At 32.2% G+C, this 15832-nt stretch overlaps 1 protein-coding gene across 1 annotated transcript; it reads left to right on the top strand.

Annotated features, from left to right (window-relative positions):
* Nucleotides 1–1938: 1938 nt before the first annotated feature.
* Nucleotides 1939–15405, top strand: si:ch211-203k16.3 (fibrinogen-like protein 1). Its single transcript, XM_051139204.1, has 7 exons — nucleotides 1939–2014; nucleotides 5543–6068; nucleotides 8603–8837; nucleotides 10733–10870; nucleotides 11890–12106; nucleotides 12255–12450; nucleotides 14191–15405. The coding sequence occupies exons 2-7, from the start codon at nucleotides 5724–5726 to the stop codon at nucleotides 14335–14337; spliced, it is 1278 nt and encodes a 425-aa protein (XP_050995161.1). The 5' UTR covers nucleotides 1939–2014; nucleotides 5543–5723; the 3' UTR covers nucleotides 14338–15405.
* The last annotated feature ends 427 nt before the right edge of the window (nucleotides 15406–15832 follow it).

The raw sequence follows: 15832 nt of genomic DNA, 5'->3' as shown, positions 1-15832 counted from the left end.
ATTAGTTAACAGGATCTCAAGCATCTCTCTCTCTCTGTGGAAGCACAGCCTCTAGAGGGCCGTATACAAACACAACAAACTTTACAAGTCAAAACATCGGTAATCACAAGAAAATGCAATTTTTTTCATTACAAATTAAATTATCAATACAAGCTGTCAATAAATTTAGATAAACTAACTGTTAAAATATTCTGAAAATATTACAAATTGCATATTTAATAATGTTCCAAAAAGTATTGTGTGTTTAAAAGTGAAAATCAGCTTGCAATCAATTAGTTCCCACAAATTCTTTGGTTTTTCAACATTTTTGTGTATTTGAACCCTTTCCAACAATGACTGTATGATTTTGAGATCCATCTTTTTAAACTGAGGACAACTGAGAGACTCATATGCAACTATTACAGAAGGTTCAAATGCTCACTGATGCTTCATAAGGAAAAACAATGCATGAGCCGGGGGTGTAAACTTTTGACCAGAATGAAGATGTGTACATTTTTATAATTTTGCCTAAATATCATATTTTTTCATTTAGCACTGCCCTTCAGAAGCTACAGAAAATACTTACATGTTTCCCAGAAGGCAAAATAAGTTACATTTACCCTAAAAAAGTTTTCACCCCCAGCTCTTTATGTGTCGTGTTTCCATCTGAAGCATCAGTGAGCATTTGAACCTTCTGTAATAGTTGCATATGAGTCCATCAGTTGTCCTCAGTGTGAAAAGATGGATCTCAAAATCATACAGTCATTGTTGGAAAGGGTTCAAATACACAAAAATCAAGTGACTCATGAGCAACTATCACTGAACAAAAGAAAAACAAACAAACAGCTGTGGATTTTACGGCAATTTACCGATATTAATGTGTGAAGGGGCTATTGTGTGTGTTAAAATAATGTGTGCTCTTATCATTTCGTGGACAAAATCCAGGAACAGCCGTGACTTTTGGTTCTTTGGGATAGACAGTTACCCGGATGCACGTCCATATTGGCAGTACTCGGATGTAAACAATATGCAGAAGTGACTGCACGGTTAATGTACTTCTGAATACGTTCTTCTAATTTATGCTGTCTAAACCACGGAAAAAACGTGTGGAAGCTGCTAAATCATATAGAGAAGGACTATAGTAAGCAGAAAAAGGCACAATATTTAAAAAAACAAAGTTAATACGTTGTAAAGATACATACGAGCAGTATTAATTAAGATATTAGCCTAATATTTCACCTACCTGACCGGAAATTATAAGAACAAACACAAATGTTGTCAAAATTCTTGTCCTGGAAATCCTGGTTCAGTTTGGCCAACCACAAATGCCTTTTGTTCCTCCAACCAGTTTTTTGCACTCTTCTCCTTGATTTGTTATAACTTTTGGCAGTCTATTGTACTCCACATGTTTTTTTTTCAGTCCAACCGATTAGTACAGCCCAAAACATGACAATAATTGACCATTTTCAGCAGCAATAATCAGCAAAATAAGCTAGTTTTGTTCGTTTCAGTGGTATTGTTTACATTCAGTGCCACCAATATGGCTGATTGATAATGCATTGTGAAAACACTCTATATAAAACTTTTTACATTTAAAAATCTGTAAAGATTTCACATCAAAAAGATGTAAACCATGACTTCAAGTCTTTTATTGACAAAAAAAGCATAAACTATAAATCAGGCGACAGAAAGCGTGTAGTAAATTGTGTACAACAGGCTTTTAGTGAAGTTTTGATCATCAAAGGCCTTGGATATTTTTATACGATACAGTAGTCTTTTTCCTAAACAAACCTAATTTGGTGCATTCATTATTTAAAAAGACAGTCTGTAGACAGAGTGACTGTAGTTCAGCGCCTGGATTGTCTCTCCTCTCTTTCTTTTAATCAGGAATCCAATTATACAGGATTACACAGATAAGATGCCCACCGTATCAGCCTCCTGCAACACATAAGGTGTAGAAAGAAAGAGTGAGGATGGCAGCATACGTCTGTGATTCCCCAGAAGACAAACAGGACGTCTCCAACCACTGAAACAGGTAAAGTTGAAGCTTTGTCACTGTTTCCCTGTAGAGCTTACTTGCTGATGACACCTTATAGGAAATGTTACGGCTGCATGTAACAGTGTATCAGCAGTGCGTCAACAGCTTTGTAAATAGTTTGGGAAATCTCTCATGTGAGATGGTGTGATGCATGAGGTGTGGAGTCTTGGGTAAATCAAATGCCCTCCAAACAAACAGATGTATACATGGCGTTCACGCTTCTAATCAAAATGTCACTTCAAAGACGTAGGATGCTTTATCAGTGTGATTGATTCTCAGTGTTATTCTGTTATTCATGCTGCAGGATATGAGTTAATGGCTCTCAGGCATTGCTCTGTAATGTGGTTTGGCATATTCAGCATTTCTCTGTTGGATCTAGTGCACTAGGCTTGGATCAGAGACACGAGGTACTTTGGTAGGCGTGATACTTCAGCATTAAAAGGTCTGCTCAAGGTGTTGGCAAAGTACGGGTCAGATCAAGGCATTCCCTGCACGTTTTTCCTCCTGAGTTCACCCGCTGAACTAGATAGACAGGAGAGATGGAATACATGTGAATGCATTGATTTGATTTCTGCATGCAGACTATATATGTGTGTATAATTTTGCATACACAGTTGCCAGGTAAAGTGTTTGTATACTTAAAGACACCAAATTTTTTTATTGCAAATATAACAAAACAAAAAAATTTATTTTATGTGTATTTCATTAGTATAATGTTGTTTATATACACAAAACAAATGTTAATGCACTACTAATTTGTAATACATGTTTATTTTTACCAATAATATTAATAAATGCATCATTATAATTATATATTATGTTATTATATTTATATTATATATTAGTGTTTGTGTGTGTATATATATATATATATATATATATATATTTTTTTTTTTTTTTTTTTTTAATAATTATATCTAATTATGTTAATTATACTTGAATGAAACATGAAAACTGGAAATTTATAAAATACAAATTGACTTTTGGAATAGCTACTATGGACACTTGAACACCAGATAATATGTGCCTGTTGAGCATTTAATTTCAAAACCATGGACATTAATAGGTGTTGGTCCTTCCTAACAGCTTCCACTCTCAGAGGAGAGGTTGAGATGTTGAAACATGTCTTTGGGGATTTGCTCCCATTCAGACATGAGCGTCAGTGAGATCAGCCACTAATATAGACTGATTTCACACCTTACAAAATCATTTTTATGGACCTGTGCGCATAACATCATTTTATATTTCTTTTAAAGTTAACATTTGGTTTGATGTTTTATTATCTAATGCAATTAAATGCAAATACTTAACTGTGACTTGTCCAAATACTTGGTTAGGGGCCATTACATATTCAAGCTACTTCAGTGAAATTTTGATGTATTTCCTCAATAAATGTGCCCAGATAACGGTGTCATTTTCTGAAACACAACACCTACTATTTTTAACACACCCATCTTCTTCCAGGTTAAATGCTTTCACTGCTACGTGTTCTTGAACCCATATAATCACATAGAAAAGTAACACGGGTCACCAAAGCACCTTAACCTGTGCCTTAATCAGGACAACAACACTGACCTCTAATAAGAGCAGGGACATGCCTAAAAATGTGCTTGTGGGATTTCTTTCAAATATCACATTGAGATTTTATGACAGATCATGTTATTTTCCCCTTCAGCCTAAACCCAAAAGAGCATCTTCAGTACAGTGTGGTTTTTGACAGCTGACCTATAGTTCTCTGGCACGAGTGCACTGAAATGTCACACCGTCAAGTGCTTGAAATAAATGACCTACTGTTATTATCATAGACCACGAACAATCTCGCCGAACTTTTTCAAGTGACGTCATAACTTTGTGTGGGTTGCATAACTTAATGCTTGAAAATCTCAGTTTATAACTCAGTTATTTTTCTTTGAGCCTCAGAAATGGTGAATCACTGTGATTTGTCTTTGAGCAAAGCACTTGAATAAGGTTTAAATAAGAATTAGAAAGTGGCTGCTGAATAGTAATTAGATTTTTGCATGCAAAATAAAATGTAAGTTGTACTTGTACATAGACTTGCTGTCATTCAGTCAGAGTTGGACCAATTTTTTGAATGATTTCTCATCTCTCTATGATATTTTTGTGACCTTTATTGATCTAAAAAGCAGACAATATTGATCCAATACGTAGTTGCATGCATACTTATTGCATGTAACTGTTAATGGTGTAATTTTTTTTTTATATATATATATATATAATATGATGTATAAATTATCATGAAAAAATTTCATATTTATGTAAGTAAATAATAATTATAACAATATATCATATCTATCTAAATACATAAATACAGATACATATCTTATAAAATATATATAAATGACAATGAAAAAATAAGTGTTATATAATTATCTAAGTAAATAAAAAATAATAGTAATTATCTAAAAAAAATACATTTTAATAAAATATGATAGATGAACAATCAAGTAAAATTACTAAGTATATTAAATCTTAATATGACATTTTAAAGATGTAATAAATATCTAAATAATATAATAATAGTAATAATAAATTCTAATAAAATGTGCTATATAAATAAACATGAAAGAAAATAATTTGTATATTTATATATGTATATAAGGCATTTTAAAGATATAATATCTAGATAAATTCATAATAAATTCTGATAAAATATGATATAAAATAAACTTGAAAGAGCATAATTAGTATTTATATATGTAAATAATAAATGTAAAATATAAAGTAACTAAGTATATAAAATGTAAATAATACGTTTTAAGGATATAATAAATTAATAATAAATTATAGTAAAATATATAAAATAAACATAAAAGTATATTAGTATATTTATATAAATGTAAATATATGTAAAGTAACTTTATATAAATGTAAATATTCTAATAAAATGAAATAAAAAAACAAAAGAAAATAATTAGTATTTGTTTATGCAAATGTGTCATTTTAAAGATATAATGAATATCTAAATAAATTAATAATAAATAAATGTAAAATAAAAATAATATAAAAATAAACATGAAAAACATAATTAGTATTAATATATGTACATAAAAAAATGTAAAATATAAGCTAAGTATATTAAATGTATACCTTCTAGGGATATGCTAAATATAAAATTAAATTCATAATAAATAAATTCTAGTAAAATATATTAAAATAAACTTGAAATAAAAGAATTTGTATATGTTTATTTACATATTTACATATTTATATATGTAAATATATAAGATCTAAAAAAGATATAATAAATATCTAAAATAAATGATACGTATATTCTCATAAAATATGATATAAAAATAAACATGAAAGAAAATTATTAGTATTTGTATATGTAAATACAGCATTTTTAGGATATAATAAATATCTAAATTAATAATTAATTTAAAAATTCTAGTAAAAATTTTATATGAAAATATATATGAATAATAAGAATAAAAAAATTAATACAGCAAAAATAATTATTTAATTATTTTTTAATTTATTTTATGATTTTGGTTTTGTTTCCAGGTGAACTGCATAAGAAACAGTGATGACTGAGTATAGACAGTGACTCTGACACCTATACAGTGTTCCCGTGTGACAAGCTCTCCTCAAGACTTGAGACTGGAGGTCAGAGAGTTTATACCCTGGCCGTCTCCCCCAGGCTCCTTCCAACAAGGTGGGAAGGGGGGTCAGCCAAACCGATCACATGGAGGGCAGGCCTCTGTCGCCCCTCTTGCTGGCCATGCTGTTTCTGACAACATATGCGAGCGATGATGACCACTCACTGCACACGCATCAGGTCAGTACGGCTCAGTGTGGAGAATACAGCAATCAGGTCCTGGAGGACGGCATGTGTCGACTCATGGCCACATTACCCCAGATGGACGACCAGCGCTGCCCGGATATGTTCCGCTGTACAGATGAGGTTTCATACTGGCTTCATGAGAACGAGGAACGCAAGCAGCAGATTCTGGCCCTGCGGGAGACAGTGTCCGAACTTCAGGAGGAGCTTCGCAACCACCGCCATCGAGTCAAAGTCCTAGAGCTACAGGTGAGTCAAGAATTCATGAAAATTTTGGACGAACCGATTCAGTAGAATGATTTGAATTTCTGCGCTACTTTTCAGAGAGAAAGGAGGCCGTTAAGGACGAACCGATTCAGTAAAATGATTTAAACTTTTCCACGTTACTTATGAGAGAGAAAGAAGACCGTTTAGGATGAACCGATTCAGTAAAATTATTAAAATTTCTGACGCTACTTATGAGAGAGAGGGCCGTTTAGGACGAATTGATTCAGTAGAATGATTCAAACTTTCCCGCGTTACTTATGAAAAAAAGAAAGAAGGCTGTTTAGGATGAACCGATTCAGTAGAATGATTTGAACTTTCCCACGTTACTTATTAGAGAGAACGAAGGTCATTTAGGACGAACCGATTCAGTAAAATGATTCAAACTTTCCAACGCTACTTATGAGAGAGAGGGCCGTTTAGGACGAATCGATTCAGTAGAATGATTCAAACTTTCCCGCGTTACTTATGAAAAAAAGAAAGAAGGGCTTTTAGGACGAACCGATTCAGTAAAATGATTCAAACGTTCCCACGCTACTTATGAGAGAGAGGGCCGTTTAGGACGAACCGATTCAGTAGAATGAATCGAATTTCCGACGCTACTTATGAGGGCTGTTTAGAAAGAACTGATTCAGTGGAAAGATTCAAATTTCCAACAGTTCTATAAGAGAAATTTCCAACAGTGCTATAAGAGAAAATGCCGTTTAGGACAAACCGATTCAGTAAAATGATTCAAACCTTCCCACGCTGCTTAAGAGAGAGAGGCCTGTTTGAAACGAACCGATTCAGTAGAATGATTCAAATTTCCGACGCTACTTATGATAGAGAGGGCCGTTTAGGACGAACCGATTCAGTAGAATGATTCAAATTTCCAACGCTACTTCTGAGAGAGAGATGACGTTTAGGACAAACCGATTCAGTAGAATGATTCGAATTTTCGAAGCTACTTATGATAGAGAGGGCCGTTTAGGACGAACCGATTCAGTAGAATGATTCAAATATCCGACGCTACTTATGATAGAGAGGGCCGTTTAGGACGAACCGATTCAGTAGAATGATTCAAATTTCCGACGCTACTTATGATAGAGAGGGCCGTTTAGGACGAACCGATTCAGTAGAATGATTCGAATTTTCGAAGCTACTTATGAGAGAGAGGGCCGTTTAGGACGAACCGATTCAGTAGAATGATTCAAATATCCGACGCTACTTATGATAGAGAGGGCCGTTTAGGACGAACCGATTCAGTAGAATGATTAAAATTTCCGACGCTACTTATGATAGAGAGGGCCGTTTAGGACGAACCGATTCAGTAGAATGATTCGAATTTTCGAAGCTACTTATGAGAGAGAGGGCTGTTTAAAACGAGTCGGAAGATTCGGAACAGAATGATTCAAATTTCTGACAGTACTTATGAGAGAGAGAGAGAGCCGTTTGGGACGGAATGATTCCTTAGACTGATTCAGACTTTTCGATGCTAAATATTAGAGATAGGGCAGTTTTTAGGACAAACCGACTTAGTATACGGAACCATGAGGTCTTTTGCTAGCATTTGAGTTGCTGTAAAGGTACTGAAAATTGTTAATATCCGGTATATATTAAGAACAGACCTACATGAGAATTGGTGTTTTAAGTATTGTACTCTTAAGTGTTATAATGATACTAATAATATATTTAATATACTACTGTTTTAGTATACTACTTTACATATTTTACATATTTGCTATATTTTAAAAAACATATTGTACTAATTACATATATCTAATTACATACATAAGCTACATAAGTTTTTCTTGGGCATGATATCATAATATCATTTTTTTTTTAAAATACCATTATATGTTATCATGTTAGTACCACGGTTTATATACATTTACTATGATAATACCATGGTTTGTTGACATGACAAATATTGTAAAATAATACAATGTTTTTATACCGGAGTAACTTACTATGGACTAGGATTTGACATTTAGCATGACTTGTTTACTTTTTTTTGTAAGGGTGGTAGTACTATAGTATTATTCAAAGTATTTTACGTTGGAGTACTACGTAAATATCATGGTATATCATAATCATTAAATACCATGGTACACATTACAATAGTATTACCATCTGATGCCATCACTAGTGCTTTGTTGTACAGTAAGTGTTCCCATTTAGTGCCTAGTATATTCTAGTATATCTAGTATATTCCTTGTTGCTCCGACCAATTTGGCTTGATGGTTTTCAGCCTAAAGTCTCCTTGACCTGAAGGCTAACGAGATTAACACCAGAGTCCTTACCGCTCTCCACGTGCCTTCATTAGTACGCACCCTTAAGCTCTTCATGCTGTTAAACGAGGGGATGATTCACACGGACAGATTCTGTCTGCCTCTCCCTCTCCTGGCCTTTTACGCAAACACACACAATGCACTGCAGCCACTTGAGAAGATCTCATTTTGCAGAAGGTAACAGGAATTGTTCTTCTCGTCACTTTTTTGATTGGGAGTCGTGATGTTTGTCTGTTTGGCCTTTCACAGAGTGAAGAGAAGAACCGCAATAATTCATCTATTGAGCAGCGCTTGCATGAGCTGGAGGATCATTATGCCGAGGCCACGACCTTGTTGCACATCCAGGGCTCATTGATCTATGACCTCCAGGCCCAGATACAGAACCTTTCACTGCTGGTGGAAAAAGTCAGACGTAATCCAGGATGCATGATCAACATAGTCCGCACCAGCCCAATGCTCAGTGCACAGGAAGCCCTGCATCCCGGTAGGCCTTGTCTGGGAAAGTTAGAAAGTTCTCAGACAAACATTTTTAATATGACCAGGGATAGTGTTTTTTTCCATCATGACTATGTTCTTGTGGATTTTTAAAGGGTTTACCCAAAAATGATTTTTTTTACTCAAATATTTTTTATATTTTTTACGCAAATTTTGAGTAATCTTCAAAACACGAATTAAGTTATTTTTAATACAACCTGAGATGTTTCTCTATGCATACACTACCAGTCAAACGTTTTTGAACAGTAAGATATATATATATATTTTTTTTTTTTTTTTTTTTTTTTTTAATGAGATTTGTAAGTCTCTTTTTTGTTCACCAAGCCTGCACTTATTTAATTTAAAGTACAAAAACAATACAATTTTGAAATATTTTTACTATTTAAAATAACTGATAACTTGATCAAAAGTGATAATAAAGACATTTATAATGTTACAAAAGATTTTTGTTTCAGATAAATGCTGTTCTTCTAAACTTTCTATTCACCAAAGAAAACTGAAACAAATTTTACTCAGCTGTTCTCAACATAATAATTATAATAAATGTTTTTGAGCAGCAAATCAGAATATTAGAATGATTCCTGAAGGATCATATTACTGGAGTAATGATGCTAAAAATTCAGCTTTGAAATTACATGAATAAATTACATGTTAAAATATATTCTAACAGAAATAGGTTATTTTAAATAGTAAAAATATTTCAAAATTTTACTGTTTTTGCTGTACTTTGGAAATAAATGCAGGCTTGGTGAGCAGAAGAGACTTTAAAAAACGTAAAAAAAGTTCATAAACCTTTGACTGATAGTGTATGTATATATGTACTATTAACTATAACTAATTTAAATATTTTTAAAATGTATTTTTTAAATGATTCATTAAATAATTATTATAAATTATTTTAAATTGTTTTTAAAATATATTTTTTAATTAAAATGTTATTTATTTTAAGAACATTTAATATTTGGTTATTTATTTTTTTAAACACAATTTATTGTACACACAGCCAATAGGATAGTTGACCCAAAAATGAAAATTCTGTCATTAACTCACCCTCATGTTGTTCCATACCCATAAGACCTTCGTTTATCTTTGGAACACAAGTTAAGATATTTTTTATAAAATCCCTGCATGGACGGCAACACAACTACTACGTTCAAGGCCCAGAAAGGTAGTAAGGACATCATTAAAATAGTCCATGTGACGTCAGTGGTTCAACGTAATGTTAAAATAAATAAAAATCTTTTTGTGCCCAAAAAGAATTCTCGTAGCTTCATAAAATTATGGTTGACTTACTGAAGTCACATGGACTGTTTTAACGATGTCTTTACTTTCTGGGTCTTTCTGGGCCTGAATGTGGTAGTTGTGTTGTTGTTTATGCAGGGTCAGAAAGCCTCCGGTTTTTATAGTAAAAGTCTTGCAGGTTTGGAACGAAATGAGGGTCAGTAATTAATGACAGAATTTTCATTTTTGGGTGAACTATCCCTTTAAGTCTTAGGAAGACATATGATTGACATACATTTAATTTAGGCAATTTTTTTACATCTGTTTTGAATGAGAAAGCTCAGGGTTTCATGAAAATATCTTAATATGGGTTTCGAAGTTTAACCAAAGTCTTATGGGTAATAAGAATGATGGCTGAATGTTCATTTTTGGGTGAACTGTGCCTTTAAGTCTGTATAGCCAGTGTAGAACTATGGGCATTTACTGGGCTGAACCAACAGAGGGTGACAAATCATAGCACAGTTTATGAAAAAGCCACACATATGACCTCTTCATCTCATATTGTTTAATGAGAGCTAAAATGGCTTACCCTTTATACAATAAAAGTTTTTTTATAGCAATTAGTAGTAGTAGTTAATGTAGTTATATGTGTTTTTACTCCAGAGGTGCAGCATGTCAGGAACTGCCCCATCGACTGTGCCTCCATCTACTATAACGGAGTACGTCGCTCTGGGATCTACACCGTGGTGCCCTCACTAGGGGCAATGCCTGTGGAAGTCTACTGTGATATGGACATAGATGGTAAGAAACCACACCACACATGAAGTAATGACTGTCCAGGATGGGTTTGGTGTTTTGGGGCAGTTGATGGTCTTGTTGGGTTTGAAAGTCTGATCTATTTATTTTTATTTTAATTAAATAAAAGCCAATGAAAATTTTGGCAATGAAAGTACACATCTAAACATCCGTAACTATAATTAATTAAAATTTTATTTTATTTTATTTTATTTTATTTTATTTTATTTTGAGCCATTAAAAATGTTGGCAGTGAAAGCACACATCTGAATATCCTTTATTTTATTTTATTTTATTTTATTTTGGGCCATTAAAAATGTTGGCAGTGAAAGCACACATCTGAATATCCTTTATTTTATTTTATTTTATTTTAATTTTATTTTATTTTATTTTATTTTATTTTATTTTTTATTTATTTATTTTTTATTTTATTTATTTTTTTATTATATTTTATTTTGGGCCAGTAAAAATATTGGAAGTGAAAGTATCTCATCTGAACATCCTTAACTACATTTTATTTTATTTTATTATATTTATTTTAGGGCCAGTGAAAATGTTGGCAGTATTTGAAAGTGCTTCTTGTTGAGCCCTACTGTCCTCTGTTGAAAGGTTTTGCTGGAAATTTGCTGTGGATGAATCATTGGGTTATTTTTATATAGTTTATAGGAATATGTAGGGACGTTCAAAACCATAGCAAAAGACACTGATAATGAACAACTAAATTACTTCTCTTTTATGTCTAATAAGACTTCAGTTTTGTGCTGAAATTGCACCATTGGGGCGCATGAGGAACCTTCAGAGGCTTAAAATAGGATTTGCAAATATCATTTTGATGACCTACAAAACACTTCCTGACCATAAGTATAATTGCGGTGGTCATAAGATGAAAACCAAATGACTTGGCATGTGCATTAAACTCATAAAAAGAGATTTGATTGTTGAATGCTTGAATGTATACTCTTTTTACATTTCCTGTCTAATAAAAACACGGTCATAATTTGAGCCATGCGTAATGTGCGTCTCAGGTGGCGGCTGGACTGTTATTCAGCGCAGACAAGATGGCTCCGTGAACTTTGACCGCAGCTGGAAGGAGTATAAAGAAGGATTTGGAGACCTGCACACCGAATACTGGCTAGGAAATGAACACATCCATGACCTGACCAGTCAGGGAGACTATACGCTCCGTATCAACCTGGAGGACTGGAGCGGGAAACACAAACACGCTGTTTATCAGAGTTTCAGGTGAGGCACATCCATCACTGACTGACTGGAAAGACTTCAAATGGATGTGATTAAGCATCTGGCCTTGTAATTGAAAACACTTCAAACCCTTAATGAACTGTCAGCATTGTGTTTGTGTGGAAATCAGCATGTGTCTTTGCATTTGCAGCGTGGAGGACGAGAGCACTCAGTACCGTCTGCATGTGTCGGGCTTCAGTGGGACAGTGGAGGACTCTTTCAGCTGGTACCATGACAAACAGAGCTTCAGCACACCTGATACGGGCAACATCTGTGCTGAGATCTCCCACGCTGGCTGGTGGTACAACCAGTGTTTCTACGCAAACCTCAATGGCATATACTACAAGGTATGATGGGGCCTATTGGTTATAGACAAAAGTTTTCAGAAGTGTAGAATCATGAGCTGTTACTGTTGTTTTTGAGTAAGGCATTGAACACCTGGTTTGCCTACGTCAACGGTGCAAACTCTGCAGGACACCAGCCCTCCAGGACCGAGTCTGGGCAGCCCTGGCCTATGTAGTAAAAAATAATAATAATTATAATAAAAATAAATAAAATAAAATAAAAATAAAAAAATATGCAAAATTATAATAATAAAAATAAATAAATAAATATTTAAAAACATCTGCTAAATGAAGAATAACTTAATATTTTCTTACATAGTAATAATAATAATACTTTAATATATAAAATGAATTTTAAAATATATATTTAATTTAAATCTTTCATACATTGTCATTTAACCTGCAAGTGTGTAATATTTTAGCATGTTCTTAAAAAGTTTTTTAAATTTGAATATATATATATATTTTTATTATATGTTACTATAAATAAATAAATATTAAAAAATTCTGCAAAATAAATAGTAATTTAATACTATTTTATTACAATAATAATAATAATAATTTAATATGTACATTTAATTTAAAAACAAATTTAATTTAAATCTTTCATAAATTGTCATTTAACATGCAAGTGCAATATTTAACGTGCAATATTTTAGCATGTTCTTAAAAATGTTTTTTTAATTTAAATAAATGTTTTTTAATAAAAATAAAAAATATTAAAAGGTCTGCTAAATGATAATCATATATATTTAATTTTAATAATTTATATATATATATATATATATATATATATATATAAATTAAAAATTCTGCTAAAAGAAGAATAATTTAAATGTTGTTATTATTATTTTAAAACATAATAATAACAAAAGCAATAATAATTTAATATATACATTTAATTTAAAAATATAAATGTAGTTTAAATCTTTCACAAATTGTCATTTAACCTGTAATATTTTGTGTAATATTTTAGCATGTTCTTAAATTTTTCTAAATTTATTTAATTAATTTAATTTATTATTTAATTATGTAGTAGTTACATTTACGTTTTGTAACTACAAAAATGTTGAATCATGAGCTGTTACTGTTGTCTTTGAGTAAGGCACTGAACCCTTGGTTTGCCTATGTAACAATAATAAATAAATAAATAAATAAATTCTGCTAAATGCAGAATAATTTAATAATTTTTATTTATTTATTTGTGGCTTTGGGTTTAGGTTATTGAAAATGTATTGTTTTTGTGTTTTGCAAACCTTATAAAACTTTTTTTTATGACTGTCAAACTGCTTGACGTCTAAATTCCATCAGATTACTTTTCAAGTTCAAAGGTTCAAATGATCAAAACATGCAAATCTAACAAAATTATGAGGGTCTATAAAAGGGTCTATATATCTCTGTAATAAAATTTCCTGTTTTATGAATTTCTTGTTATTTGAACAAAATGGTTTTTGCAAGCTATTTATATTACATTTACATTTTTGTGTAAGTACATAAATAATATGATTATGACATATTGTCATTCAAGTTCAGCGGTTACATCAACTAGACATTTTTAACCTCACTAAAATACCAAAATGAATTTTAATTTAGAAAAACATACTGATCATAAAAGAGGTGTTTTTGAAGTCATTGTCTGTATCAATAAATGCATAGATATAAAAAGTGTAAAGGTATACTCTAATCAGAAACTAAAATATTTCTGCCATTGTCTAAGTGCTTGTGTATTATGCTGATGAACAGGGCGGTCGCTATTCTCTGAAGGGGAAAAACCCTCTAGGTCCGGACGGTATCGTGTGGTACACCTGGAAAGATTCGGATTATTACTCTCTGAGGAAGGTCAGCATGATGATCCGACCCAAAACCTTCCGACAGCATCTGTCGCCCTGAATCAGGCCCAACCAATGAGCTCAGGCCCATATGTCAACCAGCCAATTACAGTTCTCAAAGCCACAGCGACACAGGTCGGATGGATTCTTCCATGGTGAAAATCTGTATGGATTGAATGTTTGCAAGGAGGCAGTTAAACCAAAGACTAGAGAAGGACTGCTGCTGAGACAGCCACTGTTTGCCATTCTGTGAGTCAAACGTGTATTACATGCCTATATTTTCTATACCCATGGCTTTAAGATTTAAATAAACGTTTTGTTGACTTATTTTATAAATGTGAACTAACAGTAGATTTAGTTTCTGTAGGGTACAAGGGGACCAAAAACCCTTTTCATTTACTTTTTCTTCTTAAAAACTACATAACATCCCACAGCACTTTCTTAAACATGTTTACCACTATTTTCCTGATTAATAGGATCATTGCAAAAGTACGATTAATGATCGTGTATTACTGCACGTAATCAAATAATTTTTGGGGTTGGTAAGATATTTTAATGTTTTTAAAAGTTTTTTTTTGCTCACCAAGGCTACATTTATTTGATCAAAATACTGTAAAAACATCTTAAGTATTGTTAAAATTTAAAACAACTGTTTTCTAGTTTAATATTTAAAAGATGTAATTTATTTCTTTGATGCAAAGCCGAATTTTCAGCAGCTTCAATTTCACATGATCCTTCAAAAATCAGTATTAATTAATTTAATTAAAAAAAAAAAAATCTTACTGATCCCAAACTTTTCAATGGTAGAACATCATTTTATAAAATAGATAATTAGAAATTTAAAAATATATTTTTAAAATGTAGCAAAATTACGTAGACTCCCTAACATTATCACAAGTACTTCAAGGGAAAAATAAGTTTGGGATTTTTAGTGATATTAAATCAGTGGTAAAGAAGTAAGCATAGTATTTGGGGTAAAAAGCCCTCTTATCAAAGGGACTGTAGGCCTCAAAAAAAAAAAAAAAAAACAAAAGCCAAAAACCGAAGCCAAAAACACTGTAGCATGAAGAACTGTTTCCATTTATGCCTGTAATATTGTGGGTTTATGATGTACAGTGTACTAAAAGCAACATATATATATATATATATATATATATAGTTAAAATGCATGAAAGTTTATGCCAAAAGTAACTGAAATAAACAGGAAATGTTACAACCGTTTATGAAGTGGTTATTTTAAATAAATATTTTTGTTTTATTTACCTTGGAAATGGTTACTAATCTAAATTGCGACAAAAATCACAGAAAACATTGCTCTTAGTGGTTTGTAAAGCACATTCAGACATAAAACAACACATCTTTTGAGACAACCTCATTCATATTCTCCATAAACACACAGCTGACTCACAGGGCTCTGTTTTTAAAACCTTGAGAGCTGTTAACAAAACATCTTTTTTAACTAAAGCAACTCTAATGAAGCATAGTCGCCAACTAGGTAGGCAGCTTGCGAGGTTTTGAGACACAGCCTCCATCACATTCAGAAAAAAAATCCACTG

The sequence above is a fragment of the Labeo rohita genome, chromosome 20 (genome assembly GCF_022985175.1).
Source record: "Labeo rohita strain BAU-BD-2019 chromosome 20, IGBB_LRoh.1.0, whole genome shotgun sequence".
Classification (NCBI taxonomy): Eukaryota; Metazoa; Chordata; class Actinopteri; order Cypriniformes; family Cyprinidae; genus Labeo; species Labeo rohita.
The sequence above is the reverse complement of the archived record's forward strand: the minus strand, read 5'-3'. Positions and strand labels throughout refer to the sequence as shown.

Excerpts from the sequence above, each read along its gene's own strand:
- si:ch211-203k16.3 (XM_051139204.1), top strand. The coding sequence starts at position 5,724 with ATGGAGGGCAGGCCTCTGTCGCCCCTCTTGCTGGCCATGCTGTTTCTG. Across the intron at positions 10,871-11,889 it reads CTGTGATATGGACATAGATG|GTGGCGGCTGGACTGTTATT; the intron begins GTAAGAAACCAC and ends TGTGCGTCTCAG. Across the intron at positions 12,451-14,190 it reads TCAATGGCATATACTACAAG|GGCGGTCGCTATTCTCTGAA; the intron begins GTATGATGGGGC and ends GCTGATGAACAG.